The 21115-nt window shown below is 49.2% G+C and overlaps 1 protein-coding gene across 12 annotated transcripts in view; it reads right to left on the bottom strand.

Moving 5' to 3' along the window:
• Positions 1 to 21115, bottom strand: part of CUX1 (cut like homeobox 1) — a 360547-nt gene that overhangs the window by 152834 nt on the left and 186598 nt on the right. For all 12 annotated transcript variants that reach the window (XM_044936115.2, XM_025275401.3, XM_025275402.3 and 9 more), the window contains exon 4: positions 5712 to 5790. In XM_044936115.2, the coding sequence (XP_044792050.1) occupies positions 5712 to 5790 (79 nt within the window). The remainder of the gene's footprint in view (positions 1 to 5711; positions 5791 to 21115) is intronic.

Genomic DNA, 21115 nt, shown 5'->3' with positions numbered 1-21115 from the left:
AAGAATATGGGAGTGGGTTGCCATTTCCTTCTCCAGGGGATCTTCATGACCCAAGGGCTTAATCTGTGTGTCCAGTGTCTCCTGCGTTGCAGGCAGATTCTTTATCCACTAAGCCATTGGGGAAGCCCTGTTATTCTTACAGAAAAGAATTAAAAAGCAGCTCTCAGAACGGATGATGGTCCTCTTTTACTTCTGGATGCTCAGATGTGAGGCCAATGGGGACCTTCTCCAGCAGAGACGGTTTTCTTAAATCCTGATGGAAACTTCCCGCTGCCCCAAAGCAGCAGCACCCAGGAGCAGGGGCATCTTAGTGTGGGTGCTGCAAACAGAGCAGCCTCCAAAACGGGCTCCCTTCTGCTGGTGCCCTTTCAAGACTTCTGAAAACTAACACTTTCTACTTCTGATTGCAGGCCAGTCATCTGAGGGGAATGAAGTGAGCTGGGCCAGTCAGTAAACACTGTGCTCCAGCAGAGTTTCCCGAGTCCGTAAGTGTTTTATATCACTGGTAATGATAGGAAACAGCAACCCACTCCAGTACTCTTGCCTGGAGAATCCCATGGACAGAGAAGCCTGGTGGGTTACAGTCCATGGGGTTGCACAGAGTCGGACACGCCTGAGCACAAGCGTCTCATCATGGGCTCCCTAAGATTTAAATCTTAAAACCAACCCCTCTGGGCACTGCCTTTGTGTTTGAAGGGTTTGGGTCTATAGGGCCTAAACCATGTCTTAGCAAGGACTGAGCGATGACTCTCTGTTGGTGTTGGGGTGGGAGGGGCCCAGAGAGAACCCAGAAGATGATGAGAACCAGCAAAGACTCTGCCAATGGACTCTACACCAGGGCAGAGATGTTTTGCAGCACCGCTGCCCAGTTCTCCAACACTTTTCTTTCTAGGAACTTCTAAAAAAAAAAAACAAAAAAACAAAAAAAAACCTTTGCAGAGACGTTTGTGGGACTGAAAAGGCACAGTTGTGTTTTATACCAATTATTAAGTGTGGACAAATACTCCACCCATTACTGCTTACGTTCTTATCTGGTTAACCCGCTACTAAGGGCTATTCAGCAACTGAGATTGAAGTTGAATATTTTATAAATGTATGCTCCCACCCTGCCTCCCTCCAACCCTCTGCCCCGATTGTAGAGATAGAGACGAGCTCATTGTAAAGAATCTAAAAAGTATCAAGAAGCAAGAGCAAAGTCACCCACATGAGGTTAATTCCTGGCAGATTATGCATACCATGGTAACTCTACTCAGAACACAGTAAAAATTCCAGTTATGCAAGGGCCTTTAAGAGGAGGTCATTCCAGAATTTTCCCAGCTATCTGAGAGGGTCACACTTTAAGAGTGGAGACATTTACTTCTTCCATTACAGTGAGGGAAGGAGGCTGCCTACTTCACCAGCTTTAACTGTGGGATATTCTCTCAAAGACGCTCCACAGTCTCGCACCATCCGAGGGAGGGCAGGGGTCACCTCTCAGCCGCATTTGCATCTTGGGTGGGTGGTACCGGGCCTGGCACGTGGCTCCCAGAAATATAGGCAGAGGGAGTGTGTACTTCGGAACAGCACACCTTGAACTTTTCCTTGCACTGCTGGGGTCAGTGTGGTTGACAGTCGCTGACTTCTGCTCTCACCCACAGACACAGATTCCAGCACACAAGGACACTAGCCTCCCGGTCAGGGTGTCTGCTGCCGAGGACTCCCCGACCTGGGGCCTCGCCGGTGTCCGCTCCACGTCATGCTGCTGGCAGAGGCTATGATTCTTTTCCTCATGTGAGTGGCCATTAGCAAATTAATATAAATCCCTATCAGAGGTTATTAAAATAAAAAATTTTAAATATTTGCAAGTGTAAGCTATTTGTATGTTGGTCATATAAACAATGATATAAAATCTGTGATAAGAGTCACAGATGAAGCCATTTAGGCTGATGATGTAAAACTACGACTTTACGAATCTAAATATAAAACTACTTTACTACTGCCATGACGTTGACAAGAAAGGCAAAGGCCACATTCAACTAGAATAATAATGAGGAACAATAATAGAATTGGTGACTGGAGGCTAACTTGGCACACTTTTCGCTGGTCTTCCTTTTAATTTTGTAAACCAGATAGAACCACATAAACAGTATTGTCATTTAGAGATGGATGAAGTAACACTGCATGAACTGGGTCCTGGGTGAGAGCCATCTGAGTAGCTTTCCTCCACTGTCCATTCCTCTCCAAGTCCACCTCCTCCAGTAGAAACCCAGTGACCTCACCTCTCCCTTCCCATACCACCTGGGATCCCTTTCTGATCTGCTTCCACACTGCAGTCAGGCTGACTTTTTCGTTATGCAAATCTGATCACGTCATTTCCCTGTTTAAAATCCATCAATGGTCTGTCTGTGAGACAAAGTCCAGAACCCTTCGTCTACTCCAGCGGCCTGGGCCCCCCCCTCCTGAGTCACTGCATTCCCTGACTCAGCTCGATGACGAGCAGGGCTCTTGGACTACTAATGGTGTCCCGGTGTGGATGATATGGTACGTGGCCACTCTCATCACCTCCCTCTCCTCCTCCTGCTCCCTGGGGCTCATTGCCACCTCTGACCCTGCCCTGTCCTTCCCCATCTACACTCTCTTGCCCGGGGGCTCTGCCTTCAGAGCACTGCTCACACCTAAAATTCACTAATGATCTGTGTGATGACTTTTGAATGCCCACATTCTCACCAGACTCTTGAGTCCACAAGAACAGGAAGCTGTTTGTCGCACCTGCTCCCTGCTCCATCCCTGGTACTCAGCACCGTGCCAGGGGACAGCATCCTCAGTGCTGATGGGGCTTCGGGGGTGCTCCATGGAGCCAAGGGGCACAGCAGGGGGGAAAGATAGCATACACTGGCCACAGTAGCAGGATGTTTCTGATAACAAGTATCTGGCAATAACCTCAAAACTGATGAAGGAATGAGGCACATCTGGTGACAAGTGAGAAGGGAGGTATCAACTGTTCAGGGGACACAGCAGGACAATCATGGATTTAAATGTTTACTCAGTGTCTTTGATCTAAAGGAGGTTTTTGGAAGGAGAAATAGCGCTACTTGGGATTTCAGATGTGGAAGCTGAGAAGAGGGAGGAGCTCGGTGACCCCAATGCTTCTTTTGAACAATAGAGCTGCACCACTGGGGGAGGGCAAGGGCTGGGGCAGAGGGGGTCCCCTGCTCCATGCGTGAGGCTGGGTGTGTCGAGCTTGGGATGCTGGTTGGATAGCTACTTAACCCAACACATTCTGGACGTTAGTACCAGCCACAAAAACCCAAGGCCTCTGAAGCGCATGTTCTGGTTTGATGAACCCTGAGTGCTAAGGATCATCTAGATGCTAAGCGCAGTCAGCTAGAGCACAGGCTCAGTAGCTGTGATGCACAGGCTTAGTTGCCCTGAGGCATGTGGGATCTTCCTTGTACTAAGTCACTTCAGTCATGTCTTACTCTTTGTGGCCCCATGAACTATAGCCCGCCAGGCTCCTCTGTCCATGGGATTTTCCCAGGCAAAGATACAGGAGTGGGTTGCCATTCCCTCCTCCAGGGGATCTTCCTGAGCCTGGGATTGAACCCATATCTCTTACAGGTTCTGCACTGGCAGGCAGGTTCTTTACCACTAGCGCAACCTGGGAAGAGGGATCAAACCCATGTCCCCTGCATTGGCAAGCAGACTCTTAACCACTGGACCACCAGGGAAGTTTAAGTTGTTTCTTGAAACCAGAACTTAACACACCCCACCTATGTTTCTGCATTTGGCTGGATTGAAGCCTGGAGCCCACAGACAGTTAAGGCCCTCCGACTCTCCCCATTTATGTGACTGACCATCAATAAATGCATTGCTATTGACCAGGCCCTTCCTGTAAGCCTCAGCCACATTATTACTTCATCTGAGCGATAAGCAGACTTCAAAACACAGGTTGAGAGCGCCAAGCTCCATTCCTGCTTTTCAAGTACTTGTTAGATGTGTCAGACCACAGCATTTGTAAGAAAGAAGTACCTGGGAGGCAGGTAAACGTGATCTATGTGGCATGCAAATATACCCTGATGAACTCTTATTATTACAGAAAACATCAAATGTTATTTGCTCACACCACCTTAAATTAAAACTGCCAGCCAAAAAAGGATAATTATGAAGCATGTCACCAATACAAGGAAAATGATGATGGAATAACATTAAGTGGAAAAAGCAGAATATAACTATATACTCATGATCAAAGTTCCTTAAAAATTATATATGTATATGGAATAAGGACTGCTCAGGTAAAGAGGCGTGCTGATGAGAAAAGTGGTCTCTTTTCTATTGATAGGCAGTGAAGATGGCAAATAACTGCAGACAAAGAAACCCAACGACTTGTTCAAGTGTCTTCCCAGTGGACAAACCTCACTAAGGGAGGACCCAGGGACAAACTGGACTTTTTTTTTAAAAAAGAGTGTAGGTTATTTAGAAAACAAGAGCTGTAGGCTCTCTGGGTCTCTGGCAAAAGGCAAAGTAAGCTGGCCCCTTTCAACTAAGTCACTAACAGAATTAGCACTGGCACAAGAAAACGCAAGCAGGTCCACCAAGCTGCTGATGCCTGAGAAGGACAGCACAAATGATTCATTTACCGTGGAAGAGGCTTCACATGAGCCTTGGTCAGAGTGTTCATTAAACCCTAGGTGGGTACAATTGAAAGGCTAGAATTTGGAACTAAGAGCTGGATAAACTCCTGAGATAGCAAAAGGGTTAGAACAAAGGCAATCCCTCTCCATCACTAGGCTGTTTCCCCACCTTATTCCATTTTACAGATGGGAAAACTGAGGTTCACAGAGGAACAAGGGATGTGGTCAAGAACTCATAACGAGACCCTGGCATCTGGATCTCCCTGCTCCTTGTCCCAAGTGTCTAAGTGAGTTCTCCTGCTCCTAGTTTGGTGTGGCCTCTGGCTCCCAGAGGGGACACAAAGCCCTCAGTGGACTTGAATTAGAATACAATACAGATACAAAGGAGACTTGTTTCTGCTTTGCTTTGTTAAGACAGTTCTAGCTGTGTTGGTGACGCACACCGGATTCCTAATGAGGGCACGCTTGCGGCTCTAGTGGGCGGGGTGGGGAGGGTGGTGGTAATTTGGTTTCCTTGGTCAGCAGAGGATGGCATTCGAGTGGCTCATTTTCCGATCTGAGTCTTTTCAGGACTGGGTTGGGACCCGTGTGATTGTGTCTGTCACCTCCCCATGGATTGAGTGGACCACCTGGGGACAGAGGGTTGATGGGAGCAGTGGGGGCTCTAAATTCCATCTTGCTTTTCTAAAATAAGGAATGAGGAGCCATTATTTCTCTGAATGCCGTAGCAAGCGTTATTAAAATTGTGGCTCTTTACTGCTTTCAAAAGAGGAAACATCTCCTACACATTGTAGTTAAATGGGTTACCACCTGCCCTTTGATATGAAGTCAAAGACTTGGCCAGAGGTCACTGATTCCCTGGATGACCTGGGAGAGGAGCGAGGCATGCGAGGTGCCCTATCGAAGCCATTCCTGAACACGGAATTGGTCAGCCCAGAACTGTGAACATCCAGGGCGTCTGCATAGTGCACACACAGGTTCTATTTCTTCTCTGTGAAACATGCAGCATTTTAAACCAAAGCCTAACGTGGCAGCTCCATCAGAAACCCACCGACTCACCAGACACAATGCCCATGGATGGGCTGCAACTGCTGGACTTACCTGGAACATCAATCAATCTCTTGTAGACATTCAAGAAGGCTGCCTCAGCTTCTTTGCTTCTTTTACTCAGTGCATCAATCTGAAAGGAAATGGGAGGAAGACAAGAAGAACAAAGAGCTCAAAATTTGTCAAGAGGTGATTTAATAATCATTGCATGTCTACTGAGTTCCCATGGCAAATGGGAGTCTGATTTCTTCATGTAAATGCTGGACCTTCAACCTCTTAGTGTAAACGTCTACAAACACATGAGAGGGAAAAAATCCACGGGCACCAGCCCGTTGAAGGGGAACGAGGCAGGGCAGTCCCATCGTCCAACAAAGTTGGGGCTCTCCAAGAGAACACATTCTCTTTCCTTCTTCCACCAGTGTAGACTATTCTTCCACCAGTATAGACTAAGAGCTGACACACGCCAGACTCCGAACCTGAGGCAGGGCAGAGAGGGACAGCTCTCAGCCCCAGGGGCTCGTGGTCCAGTTGCGGAACAGGTATGTAAATGAGTAGTGAAATCTCAGCAAGGGGACTTCCTGGGTAGTTCAGAGGCTAAGACTCCGTGCTTCCAATGCAGAGGACCTGGGTTCGAACCCTGATCAGGGAACAAGATTCCACATACCACAACTTAAGATCATGTGTGCTGCAACTAAGACAAATAAATGAATCCCAGCCAGGAAAGTGCTCGGTAAGCAGAGTCCTGGGGACACCAAGAAGGGGATGGGAGTTGAGCAATAAAACAGGTGACATCTGAGCAGAGTTCTCAAGAGCAGCTCACCAGGTGGAGAGGTGACACAGAAAGGGGAGGAACACATTCAAACTCCAAGGTTCTGAAACCTGTGGGCCCTTAGGTCCTCTCGAAGAATTTTCTGAAAACCAAAGACCCTCCTCCTAGAAACACATGTAACACACACGGTTATATGCTCTACTTGTAGGACACTCATGTGTCCACCTGTATTCTGTCCATAGAATCCAGATGAAGAAACTCAGATGGGGCTATTACACCCCAGGGAATGTGGGGCTGCTGGGGGCGAAGTGCAAGGATACATGGGTGTGAGACTGGCCAGGTGAGGGGGTCAGTGCACTATCTGGACCTGAGTCAGAGTGGAAGCAGGCAAGGAAGGGCAGGAAGGAGGCGACCTTTCCCACCAGGTTGCTGCCTCTGCCCCGGTGAGAACGTGCAGGGCAGCGGCAGTGGGGCCTGCAGGAAAGAGGCCGAGCAGAGAGCCCAGGTCCAGCTGAGCTGATGTGAGACTCAGAGGATCCAGGAGTGTTAAGGACAGTGTCTGGGTTTCGAGCTTAGGCGATGGTGAGTTCCTGCCTCAGTGGCCAGGATCAGTGTGTCTCATGAACCAACCCAGCTGAGCTGGTTTCCCTCCAGTGAAAAGCCTATTCATCAGAGAAGGTGATGTGTCCCTAGCACACTGGACACACATCCAAAGAGGCTCTGGCGGCTGGCTGGACTCAGTACGTATTTTGCTCCCCAAACACGTTTGCTCAGACAACAGATCACTTTTTACTCCTGAAGTGTGCAAGATGCTACACGCACGGAGTTCACGCTGGCTCAGGAAAAGGACACTAAATTATATATTCCTCTGTCCCCTCACAGAATTATACTCTGTCTCCAACGTTATTAAAGAGGCAAAAGGATGTGGTGTAATTACAGGGCCTCTCACCTGAGCCAACCAACAATTTGTTAAGGGCTGACAGAGGTCACCTGATTAAAGATGGGAAGACCCTGGGGAGGGGGACACAAGGTTTGTGGGAGGGGGAGCAGGGCGGGTCTCGGGGAATCCAAGGCAGTGGAAAAAAAGCACAGTGCACGCACTTCCAACTTCTACCAAGTCGTGCTGCAAAATGCCTATGTGAAGGCAGTCGTTGAGGACTCAGACCCACTTTCTCCCCTGATAAAACAAGGTGGTGATTTGGGCATGTTTTCCAAATAATCCATAAGGACTACTTAAAAATGTCAAGGTAGTCCTCTCTTTATTTTTAAAATAAAATCCTTCCCCCACTCTGATTCTTAGCAGTTCATATTCATTGTATAATTAGAAATATATTAAAAAATAAAGAGGAAAATTAACCCCATAATTCTGCCATTCACCAGTGGAAGTCATTCCTCTGTCTGCGGTTCCCTTTTAATTTTGAATGAAAGGTAAGCATGTAGGCAAACTATAGAGACAGTAGATTAGTGGTTGTCTAGGACGGGGGACCCGGAGGATGAAGGCTAAGGGGTGTGGGTTTCTTTTTGGGGTGATGAAATGTCACACGATTGATCATGACTGTAGTAAAAGTCAATGCCAGGTTTAAATGGGTGATTATATGGTATGTAAATTATATCTCAATAAAGCTGTTTCAAACGTGTGTGTGTATATGTATTAAAATCAAACTGTATGGAAAATTTTGTACTGGGCTTTCATGAACATATAAAGTCTTTTCAATGTCTATTATATAATTTGGGGAATGCCTTAGCAGAATTCTTTCAACTGCTCCTAACCACCACCTACATCAGTGTTTTGAGCAAAGGGGGATATTTGGAGTTGCCTTTCCAGATGTCTCGAGTTCTCCCTTCACTCCGGGCCTTTCTGCCACCTCCTGTGCGCACTGTTCCCATGGGCATCAGAATCTGCCCCAGAAGCAGGGCAGGGGCCCCGGCTGCTCTCCACGCCTCTAGATACCTACAAACGCTTCTCTGCTCAGCTCCAGATCTGCTTCCCAGGAATTCAGCCTAAACCCACAAAGGTGGCTGCCTCTACAGGGGGCAGAGAATGGGATGTGGAAGGATCCTGAACACTGTCTTCCCTCTCCTGTCTGGGTTGTTGGTGGGGATGTGGGGGAGGGGTGAGTACCCTACACGACACACTTGGGACTGTTATGGATTGTACCGTATCCCTGTCCTGAGAGTCCTGACCCCCAGCACTCATGAACATGGCTTTATTTGGGAATAGGGTCTTTGCAGATGACCGTGTTAAGATGAAGTCATTAGGATGGGCCCTAATCCAACATGACCTTGTCTTTATAAACAAAGGACATCTGGACCCAGAGACAGTCATGCACACAGGAGAAGCTCACGTGAGCAGGAAGCCAGGGATATGGGTGAGGCACCTACAAACCAGAGATGGTCAGCAAACCACCAGGAGCCAGGGGAGGGGCCTGGAACAGACCCTCCCTCACAGCCCTCAGAAGGAACTAGCCCTGCCGACACCCTGACCTTGGCCTCCGGCCTCCAGACTGTGAGAAGCACATGTCTGCTGTTGAGGCTGCTCAGTCTGCAGCACTTGGTTATGGCAGCCCTAGCAAATTAGTACAGGAACCTTGAACTTGTGTCTCCTTTGTGCTCTGTTTGCACAGATGCAGGAACACTCAACCCAGACTTGCGAGAACGAGGCCAGGCCGCTGAGCTTTATTAACGCATTAGGCACCTGGGCTGAGGATTCTTAAGAGAGGTGGTGAGAGCGCCAAGTGTGGGTGAGCTTCTCCTTGATGAAGACCCCCCAAGCCTTCCTCCAAGGTTTCCAAACCTGGAAGGATTTGTTGATTCTGGCAATTTTGAGACTTTCTCTGCTCACTCACTCTTGACTCCTGCCATGGGTTTGGGCTCGGAGTTTGGGTCTGTCCTCCCCCTTGCCCAGCTCCATCTTTTCTGGGGTGGGCTTTCCCTTGCTGTGGCCTGGGGCTTCTCAATTCCATGCTTTCTCTTCCTTGAGCACCCTTTGTTGGCATCTGTGCCTCCTGAAGATCTGGCTGTGCTGCCAGACTCAGTGCAGGCTCCACTGGCCCCAGGATGCCTGTGCCGGGTTTTCCTGGAACCAGGCTGGCCGGCCTTGTGTGCCAGCCCCACCGACCAGGGCTGGGTGGGTAGGGGAGCCCAGGGGGGTGAAGTGCTCAGCACCTGGCGCAGGGAAGTGGGGCCCCATCTGTCCCCCTTATCATGTTGTGAGAGAGGAAGAGACGGCGTCATCTTCATCCTCATGCCCTGAGCGCCTACCTTTGAACCAGAACTCGGCGTGGCAGCCCCTCAGCACAAGGGGTAAGAGGTTTGTGAATGAGAAGAGGTCTGCTGTGAGGTCTTAGGCACGGACTGGATGTCAGGTCCTAGGTTAGACATTCTGGCTACTTAATGTGCAAAGCTAGCCCGAGGCAGAGACGCTGTCTACCGCCCACACGCATGCAGGGCCACCGCGAGGAACAGTAGAGGACAGAGGGGCTGCTGTTGGTGGAGCTTGGACAGATCTGGAGAAGTTCTGGCAGTGCTCAGGCCCTGGGTAAAACCTGTTTTGCTCTGGGGATCCGCCTCGCCTTGCACTCCAGCCACACCCGGTTACTCCCTATTCCCTCAATACATGAGCAGTTTCCCCGCAGCCTGGAAGGCGCCTCCTTGGAATGTTCCTCTGATCCTCCAGGCTCAGCTGATCTGTCTCTGGGCTGCCGGCCACTCCCGTCACCACATGGGATTGTCCCGAAGGTCCGGGACTGCAGACGAGGCTCCGTCGGGAGACCTGGGATTCCCTGAGAGCCTGTGCTAGGCTTTCCTCCTGACGGCGAGCACATAGTAGGTGCTGAATACATATTTATTGTGTGAATAAATATTTACCTACATTGGTCAACTGTTTTATTTGCAGAAGTGAGCACATGGTGAAGGGGTACAGCTTGAGGTCTATGAAAATGCTTACTATGTAGAGAGTGCTGTGACTCCTCAGCAGGTGGGTGACCTGCTTCTCTGATGAGAGGCACCTAGTTGGCGCCAACACGGGGGAGCATCCTTTCCCATCACACATCTCCACGGTCTCCGGCCGGCCTCCTACATTGAACTTCTCATCCCCACCCCACTCAGATGCCCACCCTGCGATTCTATTGAGAGTTTCCTGGATCCAACAGTTATCCTTTCAACATCACTTTTATAATGCTGAGTTGGGCTTTTCTGTAATAAGGATTAACATTCAAGATAAAGGTCTACAGAAAGGGGTTTTATTTTAAATCTCAATTAATATTTGCCTCCAGCAGGACGAGAACTCAGAGGCCAGGGCTAGAGGCCAAGCTAATGGAAACTGACGATGAGACGCCCGAGGTTTAGAAGGGGTGAGGGACACCCAAGCTTCGGGAGCCAGCAGAGCTGCACCATGGACGCGGGGCGCCCTGTAGAGTGTTTGCTACTGCTCCCCTCGCCGTCTGCCCTCGCCGTGAGGGAGGGCATCGCCTGTCTCTGGCCATAGCCACGTGACTTGTGGGGGCTTTCTGGCCCACAGGTGGCAGACGGGGCCATGTGGGACATAAGTGGTGGTGTCACTTGCTTTGTCTGCATGTAAGACCTAAGAGTGAGTGTGTGGTTCAGCTCTGCATGCTCTCTCTCTGCTGTGAGAACAGCACAACCTCAGAGGAGCCACTTCTTGCGCTGGGATCTCTGAATAAAGACATGTGGGACTTCCCTGGTGGTCCAGTGTCCAGTGGTTAAGAGTCTGCCCGTCAATGCAGGGGACATGGGTTCCATCCGTGGTCCAGGAATATCCCACATGCCTCCTGCAACTAAGCCCGTGGCCACAGCTACTGAGCCCAAGAGCCCTAAACCTCGTGCTTGGCAGCAAGAGAAGTCGCCGCAGTGAGAAGCCGCACACTGCGGCTGTGCTGGCCCTTGTACCACCTGAACTCACGGTGAGTCCCTTTCTGTCCACTTCCCACACTGAGCAAGGACGCCTCACATCTGGAAGCATCCTCTCCCCACCCTGCGGTCTGTCCCAGGGCAGGTCAGCAGCACCTTCCTCTTTTGACCTCCACCCCGCCCCGCTACCAAGCCCCCATCAGCCCCCAGGTCTTGACTAACATGGGAGGCCTCCTGGGGTATGTCTGTGCATGAACAAGGGTAGATTCCAGGCTGAGAAGTCTGCACCGGTCAACAGATGCCTCGAGGCTCACTGGTGACTTTTACAACATCGAGGACCTTGGAAGATTAGGGTAGAGAAGGTAGTTTTCTACAGTTGAGAGCTTCGAGAAGGTTGGTAATATCCACCACACTTTAGTCTAAGTAGTGTGGTGCTGGAGAAGACCCTTAAGAGTCCCTAGCACTGCAAGGAGATCAAACCAGTCCATCCTAAGGGAAATCAACCCGGAATATTCGTTGGAAGGATTGATGCTGAAGCTAAAGCTCCAATACTTTGGCCACCTGATGTGAAGAGCTGAATCACTAGAAAAGACCCTGAAGCTGTGAAAGCCTGAAGGCAGGAGGAAAAGGGGACGTCAGAGGATGAGATGGTTGGATGGCATCACCGACTCAATGGACATGAGTTTGAGCAAACTCTGGGAGATGGTGAAGGCCAGGGAAGCCTGTTGTGCTGCAGTCCATTGGGCTGAAAAGAGTTGGTCATGACTGAGTGACTGAACAACAAGAAGAAATGCAGCGTCATGACAGCCAAGCTCTGGTCTGGTTTAGGGGCGCCAACTGCCCCAGTCAGAACTAGAGGACCCTGGGGAGGAGGTGTCAGTGGAGGGCAGAGCAGGGAAGGGCTTTGTGAGTGGAGAGGAACCAGTCAGGGTAAGTCATCTCTAAAAGGGAGCAAATAAGACCTCTTCACAGGCTTTTTGTAAATATTTTTTTTTAAATGTGTACACATTGCCAGCAAGTGGACCGAGCACTTGGGAGGCATGGAGCCTTGGTGGCTGCTGTTACGCTCTGCTTGTGGGCTGGTGACTCTAGCATCTCTGCCGGGGTGGCCTGAGTCCCAGGGCCATGACTGCTGCACACTCCACTCACAGTGAAAAGGATGCTATTCATTGGGTACCCTGAACGGGCTGCTGTGGATGCTGGACATAGCCCAGCTGGGCTACCCCCACGGCCACACACAGAGGGCCTTGTCATGCCAGCTGTGAAGATGGACAACAGCGTGGACTTGGTACAAGGGCCCAGGGATCACCAAAAAGATACGAAACAGAATGATGGGCCTTGATGACTGCTCAGTGGGGCATATTTTGAAGTGGAAATGGCTCATCCTTTCAGGGTGTTGCTCGAACTTGCCAGGCACAGGTGGCAGGCAGGGCAGAGGCACCTGAGGCCAGGAGATGGTACAGTGCCAGAAAAGCAAGGCTGAGCCACAGCCCCTAAATCAGCCTCTCTGTGCCTCAGGGTCTATGTCTGCAAAATGGGGAGAAGAACTCTCATGCTGTGAATGGTGATGGGGGCTGCCATATGAGCAGCACCATTTCTCAGATGCAGAAACTGACCAAATTGCTCAGAACCAAGCCCCCAAGCAAAACCCCTACTCCAATATGATGACATCCCTGCACAGTACTGGGACTGGGGACCACGTGGTTGGGGGGGGTGCAGGTGGGAAAGAATGTATGCTTTGAAGGAATGCAGACTTGGGTGCTGATGGCTGGAGGATCTGGAGGCAGGTTACTTAATTTACGCCTGGGTCTCTTCATCTGTTTAGTGCATTGCTGAGTGGTTGTGAAATGAAATGTGAGTATCTGGAATGGTTGGGAGCATGCAGAAGCTGAGTAAAGATCCACGTCTTCCTGAATAACCCCAAATCTGCACTCTTCCCACTACAGCACAGGCTGGCCTCCGCTGCCATCCAGCCCAGCAGAAAGCCAGAAATGCTCAAGGACAGAGACACTTAAACAACATTTAAGGCACCATGGTGGCAATAGCACACTCAGGAACAATCTGCTAGCTACACCCTGGGAATGTACAAACTAATGATTTAGAAATAAACACAGACCATTAATGCAATTTTCAAATTGATGCGCGTTGCTGGACTATGGGCCAGTGAGGATCAGGAAGAGCTGCAGGGATACGAAAGAATAGTTCTGTCTCGACGTCTGGCTGAGGAATTCTTTCCAGAGCAAAACATGATGTGAAGAGCCATGTGGAATTCCAGAAGGCAACGGAGAATGACCAAGGTCCTGTCCAAAACAGATGTGGATGGAGCCACAGCTTCCCAGTTCTAATTTTAACTGAGCCCGGCCACGTAAGAGGAACATACTTTCTGAGAGAAGATCGCATTAGCTGAGAGCCCAGGAATTCTCCTCTAAGTATACGTCTACTTAATGCTTGGCAAGTACCCATCCTGCTATAGCCGAGAGAGATGAGAGAGGACCCTGGAGGAGACGCCCTCCGGCCATCTCTGGAGCGATGTGGAGAGATGAGAGGCTGGAAACAGGAGTGGGAGCCCAGCTGCCACCAGCAGCTTTGTCGCTCAAGGTCACGTTCCTTCATGACTCCCAGCACCCAGGCCCAGAGGGCAGTGAGGAAGAATCACGCTGGCGGTATTCCCTGTTGCAGAGAACTGAACAGGACTTGTTGGAAATCCCTACCCTGCTCAGAGCAGGGGGCACAAACCCCAGAGGGCAGGTCTGGTTATAAAGGCAATGCAGTGCAGACCTGGGTCATGATATGAAAGTAGGTCTTACATAAACTGATGACACAGTGCCTTAACTATCCCTCCAACCCCAAAGTTCCCAGGAGTAACAGACTGGAGAATTCCAGAAGACAGTGCCATGAAGAGTGGGTGGGGGTGGGGGGGCACAGAGAAGACCCGTGGCGGAGGATAGCAAGAGCACAGTAAAGACGATAAAAGAGCAACAAGCACGTCGGTCTTCCTGTACAGTTTACAAAGCCCTCTCATGTACATCTGACATTCCAGCTGTCAATGTGTATCTGAAGAGCAGTTGTGAGGAAGAAGGCTTAGCTATCTCATCTCTCCCTGGAGCAAGAAACCAAAACCAACAGGTAGAAGTTATAGGAAGGCAGATCACAGCTGAACAGCAGGAAAACCTTTGCAAACTGCAGAGCACTTCCGAGGTGGGATGTGCTGATGCCTGTCTTACTAGTTCATTCATTCCTTCACTTTGTCAATAAAATCATTTAAGGAGTGGCGAAATGTGCCAGGAGGTGTGCCAGCCTATTCTCTGTGGCCAGAGCCTCCACTTCCACTCTCAGAGGACACAGGGCCATCCCCTCACCCTCCACAGAGAAGCCACAGCAGGGCTAGAGGAGAGGCTGCCCCAAGAGTGAATGCCTACCTGAGACACTTAAAACACTATTTTGTGAACAGATGATATGTATATAGTAAACAGAATTCATTTTAAGTATAAAAACATATATGGTGTTCAGCAAGGTCGCATAAAATCAATATATGAAAATCAACTGTCTTTCTATACAGTAGCTGTAAACAATCTGGAAGTGAAATTAAGAAATATTCATGGTGTGGGAGGTTTAATTTGTTGTTAAGATGGCAAAAGTTCCAAATCGGTCTGCAGGTACAACGCAATCCCCATCAAAATCCTAGCGGGCTTCACTGAAGGGTAAGACTAGCTGGTCCTAAGATTCATATGCAAATGAAGTAACCCCAAAAGAAAAACAAAGTTGGAGGACTCACTACAACTTACTTACTATAAGAACTTACTACAAAGCTACATTGACTAAGACTGTGAGGCACTGGCTTAAGGACATATACAGAACATACTAGAACTAAGAGTCCAGAAACAAACCCCTGGTCAAATGATTTGTGCCAAGGGTGAAAGAGCAGCAGCAGCAGAACTGAGACAACTGGTTATCCACGTGCAAAGGAACAGAGTTGGATCCCTCCTCACACTGTATGCAAAAATTAACTCAAAGTGAATCAGAGGCCAAATGTAAAAGGTAAAACTACAAAAACTCTAAAAGGAAACACAGAGGTAAATCTTCATGACCTTAGCTATGATGCCAAAAGCACAAATAACAAATGAAAAATGGATAAATTGAGTTTTACAATTTAAAACTTTTGTGTTTCAAAGGACACTATCAAGAAAATGAAAATACAACCCAACAGAATGGGAGAAAGTTTTTGCAAATCACATATCTGATAAAGGATTAGTATCCAGAATACTTACTCTTACAACTCAATAATAACAGATAAATTTAAAATGGACAAAGTATCTAAATATACATTTCTCTAAAGAAGATATACAAATATCCAATAAACACATGAAAAGATACTCAACATCAATAGTTATCAGGAAATGCAAACCAAGGCCACAGTGAGATACCACTTCAGACCTACTACGATAACTATAATAAAAAAGACAGATAATAAGCACTAGAGAGGATGTAGAGGAACTGGAATCCTCACCTACTGCTGGTAGAAATATAAAATGACGTACACCACAGCAAAACAGTCTGGCTGCTCCTCAAAACACTGAACACAGAGTTACTATTCCATTCCTAGGTATATATCCAAGAAAGATGAAAATCATTATCTCTGAAGAAACTTGTATATGAATGTTCTTAGCAGCATTGTTCAAAATAGCCAAAGAGTAGAAAATATTCCACCGGCTGTCCACTGATAATGAACAGATAAAACGTGACATAGTCACACAGTGGAGTATCACACAGCCATAAAAAGGAATTAAGTATTGACACAGGCCTCAGCATGGGTGAATCTTGAAAACATGCTAGGTGAAAGAAGCCAGACACAAAAGACCCCACGGTGAATGATTTCATTCACATGAAATGCTGAGAATGGTTAAATCTAGAGACAGAGAGTAAGTAATTAGTGGTTGCCAGGACTGGGGGAGGAAATGGCAACCCACTCCAGTGTTCTTGCCTGGAGAATCCCAGGGACGGGGGAGCCTGGTGGGCTGCTGTCTATGGGGTCGCAGAGTCGGACACGACTGAAGTGACTTAGCAGCAGTAGCAGCAGCAGCAGCAGGGACTGGGGGTGGAGTGACTGCTAATGGGTACGAGCTTTCTTTCTGAAATGATGAAAACGTTCCATAACTGGATTTTGGTGATGGCTGCCCAAGTTTGTGAGTACACGAAAAACCATTTAATTGTAAAAAAGAAAAGAGAGACAAAAACAAGAAGTATAAACATATTGTGGAAAGTAGGTTTCCTTCCCATCCTCATCTACCAGTCACCCAGCTGCCTGGCCTGGAGGCAAAGAGTCACTTGAGTATTTTTCCAGAAATATTTTATGCACTTAAAAGGATCTGTATACACACATTGTCTCCCTTAAAACACACACACACGGGAGGGTGTTATAGATACTGTTCTGCGTCTCGTGTTGTGCACACTTCAGGTCAGCTTCCTATGTGATGGGAGGGGCAGGGCTTCCAGGCAGGGGGAACCCGTGCAAACACAATTAGGCGTGCTCACAAGTGCAGGATCTGCTATGCCTGGAGCAGAGCTTGTGTCTGTGTATGTGTCGGCGGAGGGGGTGGGGGGGCGGGGGGCAGGATTGCGGGTATGAGGTGGGGACGGGGCGGCCTAGGGGCAAAGCCTGGGGCCACAGCTTCATGCTGAAAGGTTCTGGGAGTCCCAGAGGCTGTCAACCAGGGAGTGATAGGGTTGCTCTGGAGGGGAAGGAAGAGGATCACCTGAGCACGGATGGGCAGGTGTGCATGAGAGCCTTGGGAGGTTGGGGCTCATTCCAGGGGGATTTAAGAGTCCTGAAGGAACCAGAGGAGTCTGTGATCAATAACCAGAGCTTCTTCTTTACCAGCCTTGCTTTGACACCATGATCTTTAAATACACACACATACACGTCTCTGCTATGTAGTACAGATTTTCCGTGATACAGATGAGGCACGGAGAAGCTAAAATGACTCATTCACGGTCACCCAGGTAAAAGATGATGTCAGGATTCAAATCCAGCTCTGTCTCCTTTCAAAATCTGGGATGTGTCTGGTTTTCTCTGCCACTCTCAGCCGTGTCCCTGGAGAGGAGGCACCAGAGAGGCAGCGGGGTGGGGGGCACAGGGGGCGGGCAGGGTGTCACACAGGAGAGAAGCTGGGGGCAAAAAGGAGGAGCAGTGCACGTGCCCAGCACCCCTAGAACTGTTGGTTCACAGAGCAAGGGCAGCTGTGAAGCTTGCCTGGAGGGGGCTGACATGCAAGGGACTGGACATCACTTGAGGGTGGGCTCCTTCAGCCTGGGAACCTCGCTGGAGTGACAGGAGGGTGGCGTCTGGCTGGGCACGAGGGGGCCACAGATTCCGGGATGGGACCAGGAGACGGCGAGAGGTGAGGAGAGCCAAAAGCCTGGAAGCAGGGGGCACAGACCTCCCCTGAGAGCACCCCGTCTGCTCCTCACACTCATTCCTGCCCTTTCACCCGCCACTCTGGAGATAATGTCCCCAGAGCAGGTTGGGGTGGGGGAAGGCTTCGTGAGATCATGGAAATGGTGATTTGTAGAAGCAAAATGCTGTGCAAATAATTACTAGCAAAGAGAGCAGGGGCAGAGTCTGAAAGATTTGGAATGTGGACTTCTCCACCTTTGGGCAACAGAACCTCTCTGGCTCTCAGCTATGATCAGTGTCCCTGTGCTCCCCACCAACCTTCCTGAGTCATGCACATACGTTCACAGTCCTTCTTTTGACCATCTGGTCATCGGTGTCAGTTTCATTTAAGGAATTACTGCATTAAATTGATGGAGCATTTAGTAAAACCTAATTAACATCCAGACTGAGTTTTTCCAAGGGAAGGGAGATCTGTAGAAAATAAAATACCCTAATAATTTAAATTCCACAGTATTCAAATAAATACTATCCGGCTGAATATTACAAGCTGGATAAATTTAGTTCAGGGAAAAAAAAAACTATTAAGACTCAATCTATTCTCACAGACAAATACTACTTCTAATCTTCATTCAAATCACCTCTGCTCACTTCTTCACATTTATTATGTGAGAAAACAGGCACTAAGAGAGAGATGAACTGACTTCATGAAGGTCAAGGTCACTGGCAAGTCAGGCCTCAAACCTAGGCCTTATAACTCTAGGTCCAAGGCTTTTACCTTCATATCACAACTGCCTGCTGGCATCCTGAATGAGGCTGGGACTGTGAACACACAGAATTGAGCCTTTTTTCAATCAATAGAGAATGCTTTTGATTTATACGCAAAGTGTGTTAACTCTCCATCTATCCATCCATTCAACCAGCCATTCATCCGTCCACCCATCCACCCACCTAGCCATCCACCTACATGCCCATCCCTTCATCCAGCCATCCATCCGTCCCCATTCATCCATCATGTCCTGAGTGCCTGCCACATGCCAAGCACTGTGCCATGTGGGGGTACAGATCTTGCCCAACTGTTAGGCTCCATGAAAGGCGCATCTGACGTAATTACCTAAAACCACATACTGGGGTCTAGTTTAGGTCTAATCTGGCACAGAGTAGATGTTCAGTAAATATTTACTGAAGGAAAGAATGAATAAGCAGACCCTGTCCTCCAGGAGCTCATGGTCGCAAACAGAGCAGTGGAGCAATCCAGGAGTGCAGGTGGCCCTGGCTGAACTACAAGGTCACTTTGGTGGCTCCCTCAGTACAGGCTCCCTGACACAGACCTTGTTTCTCCAGCTCTTAGGGAGCAGAGAAGCACAGTGGGCATGTTGGAGGCTCCGGTGGGCACTGGTACTGGTCCCTCTGTCATGTGGGGCCTTGAATCCCAAACCTGTGACTCTGATCGCTAAAGCCTCGGGCTCTGAGTCAACTTTGCCAATGTTATCGCTTTACTAATTTGTTCTAGAGTTCTTTGAGCTCCCTTTTTCTGCATTTCAACTTCATTTCAACAAACATTTCCCAGGCACCTACTGTGTGCCAAGGCCCTGGGAGACCAGCCCGGAGCCCTCTGTGGCCTTGTTCCATGACAGCGTCTGCTGCTGCACCCTCAGGGAGCCCTACGTCCAAGGGCACCTGACGCGGGTCCTCCGGCAGAAGCCAAGGTAGGCTGGGGAGGGCCTGTTGCATGCGGGTGCGCGCTGTAAACATCCACAAACTCTGCCGATGGTTACTGAGAGGATGTTAAAAATAATTATCTGCTGAAAATATTAGATTTGCTCTGGATTGTTCATTACATACAATGGCTTAATAGGACTTTTATTGAATAGCTGCAGAGCTCTGGGCCGAAATCAATTTGCCGTACCCTCGGAATCTTGATGTATGCTGTTGACTTCCCCAGCGTGCAGCAATTTGTAATAGCTTTGGTGAGCTGTTGTTTTCAAAGCTCCAGCTCCATCACAAGCATTTATTTCTGACCACAAAATTACATTTATTCAACAGAAAGCAGCTCCGGGTCTTTAAGAGGTTAACTTCTGGAGCGCTTGGCGGCGGTCCAGCCCCGGCCCGGGCGCGGCGGGCGCGATGGCACGGGCAGTGTGGCGGCGGTGGCAGCGAGCGCCGGGCGGGCGGCCGTGATGAATGGGCTGCTGAGCGCGCCCCCTCCACATGCGCTCGGCTCGCTCCCTGGCTTCCATAGATCACGGGCTTAGCCTCAACGTATCTGACTGAAATTGAATTTGGCTTCTCTCTCAACCGTTCATTTCCTATGTTATGCAAGGTTATATCCTTTTCTGCATGAGCAGAACCAAACCAGCTGCAGCTTTGCAGGAGAAAATGTGTTTTCAATTAGGAAGCTGGCCTGAATATTGAACCGCAGTCCTACTGCTCCCCTAATTGAGCCATCATGGAGTGGGCCTACAGGAAGATGCCGCAGCCACCAGGCCGTTGGGTGTCAGCAGAAGAGAGCTAAAACACACTGTCATCGTCCCCCTGCCATGACTATGACCACTGCCACCTCAGTCACCCCACTACCAGGCACTAGAGAGGCCCAAGAGACCGAAGATGGCTGTGCTGGCCGAGAAGGAAGTTCCTCTGGAAATGAGACAGGACAGCAGCTTTTGCTGACCTCCAGCCAGAGCCGGTCGTGTCCTCAGGGTGCCCGGCCCACCCTGCACTCACCTGTTGAGGACCCTGGGCCGCGAACCGGCAGGTGTCTTTGATGCCCTCCAAGTGGGGAGGCTGCCCTATTTTTCTTTTGGGTCACTAGGAACCTGGGGCAGAGCCTCAAACACAGGACTTGGTGAACTAGGAAAAGGTGAGCAGAAGGGTATTTCAGCTGAGAATAAATACCCGCCTCAACCTGCTTGGTCTAGCAAAGAGGGCAATATACAGTCAGGGAGAAGACGCAGGTCCTCAAAAGGAAAAAGTTAGCAACGGGCTGAGGTGGTGTGGAAAAGGAACGAAGGAGGCCAACTTTTAGTTCAGTCTTAAAGGATGGAAATGATTTTTATAGGTGAGGAAGAGCAAAAGGTTATAATAACGGAGGCCGTGCCTTTAGGAAAAGGGCAGAGGCAGGAAACCACAGGCATGTTCGGGGACAGTAAATAGACCAGCCTGGTAGGAGCAGGAGCCAAGGACATGATGCCTGGAAATACATTTTAAAGCTAAATCATGGAGCTGCTTACACATGGATCTGAGGTGCTTGAGTGGGCACTGAGTCCCAGAACCTGACCTAGAGGAGCTGCCCTTGGGGGACACCTAGCCTGTGGGTCTGACAACCAGTCATGCATTAGAATCAGTGGGGACTTTGTAAAATGACAGATTCTTAGCAAACTCCATCTCTGCTGCATCTGCGGAATCAGAACCTTGGAGGGAGGAGCCTGG

Source organism: Bubalus bubalis, chromosome 24, assembly GCF_019923935.1.
Source record: "Bubalus bubalis isolate 160015118507 breed Murrah chromosome 24, NDDB_SH_1, whole genome shotgun sequence".
In the NCBI taxonomy this organism is placed as follows: domain Eukaryota; kingdom Metazoa; phylum Chordata; class Mammalia; order Artiodactyla; family Bovidae; genus Bubalus; species Bubalus bubalis.
The sequence above is the reverse complement of the archived record's forward strand: the minus strand, read 5'-3'. Positions and strand labels throughout refer to the sequence as shown.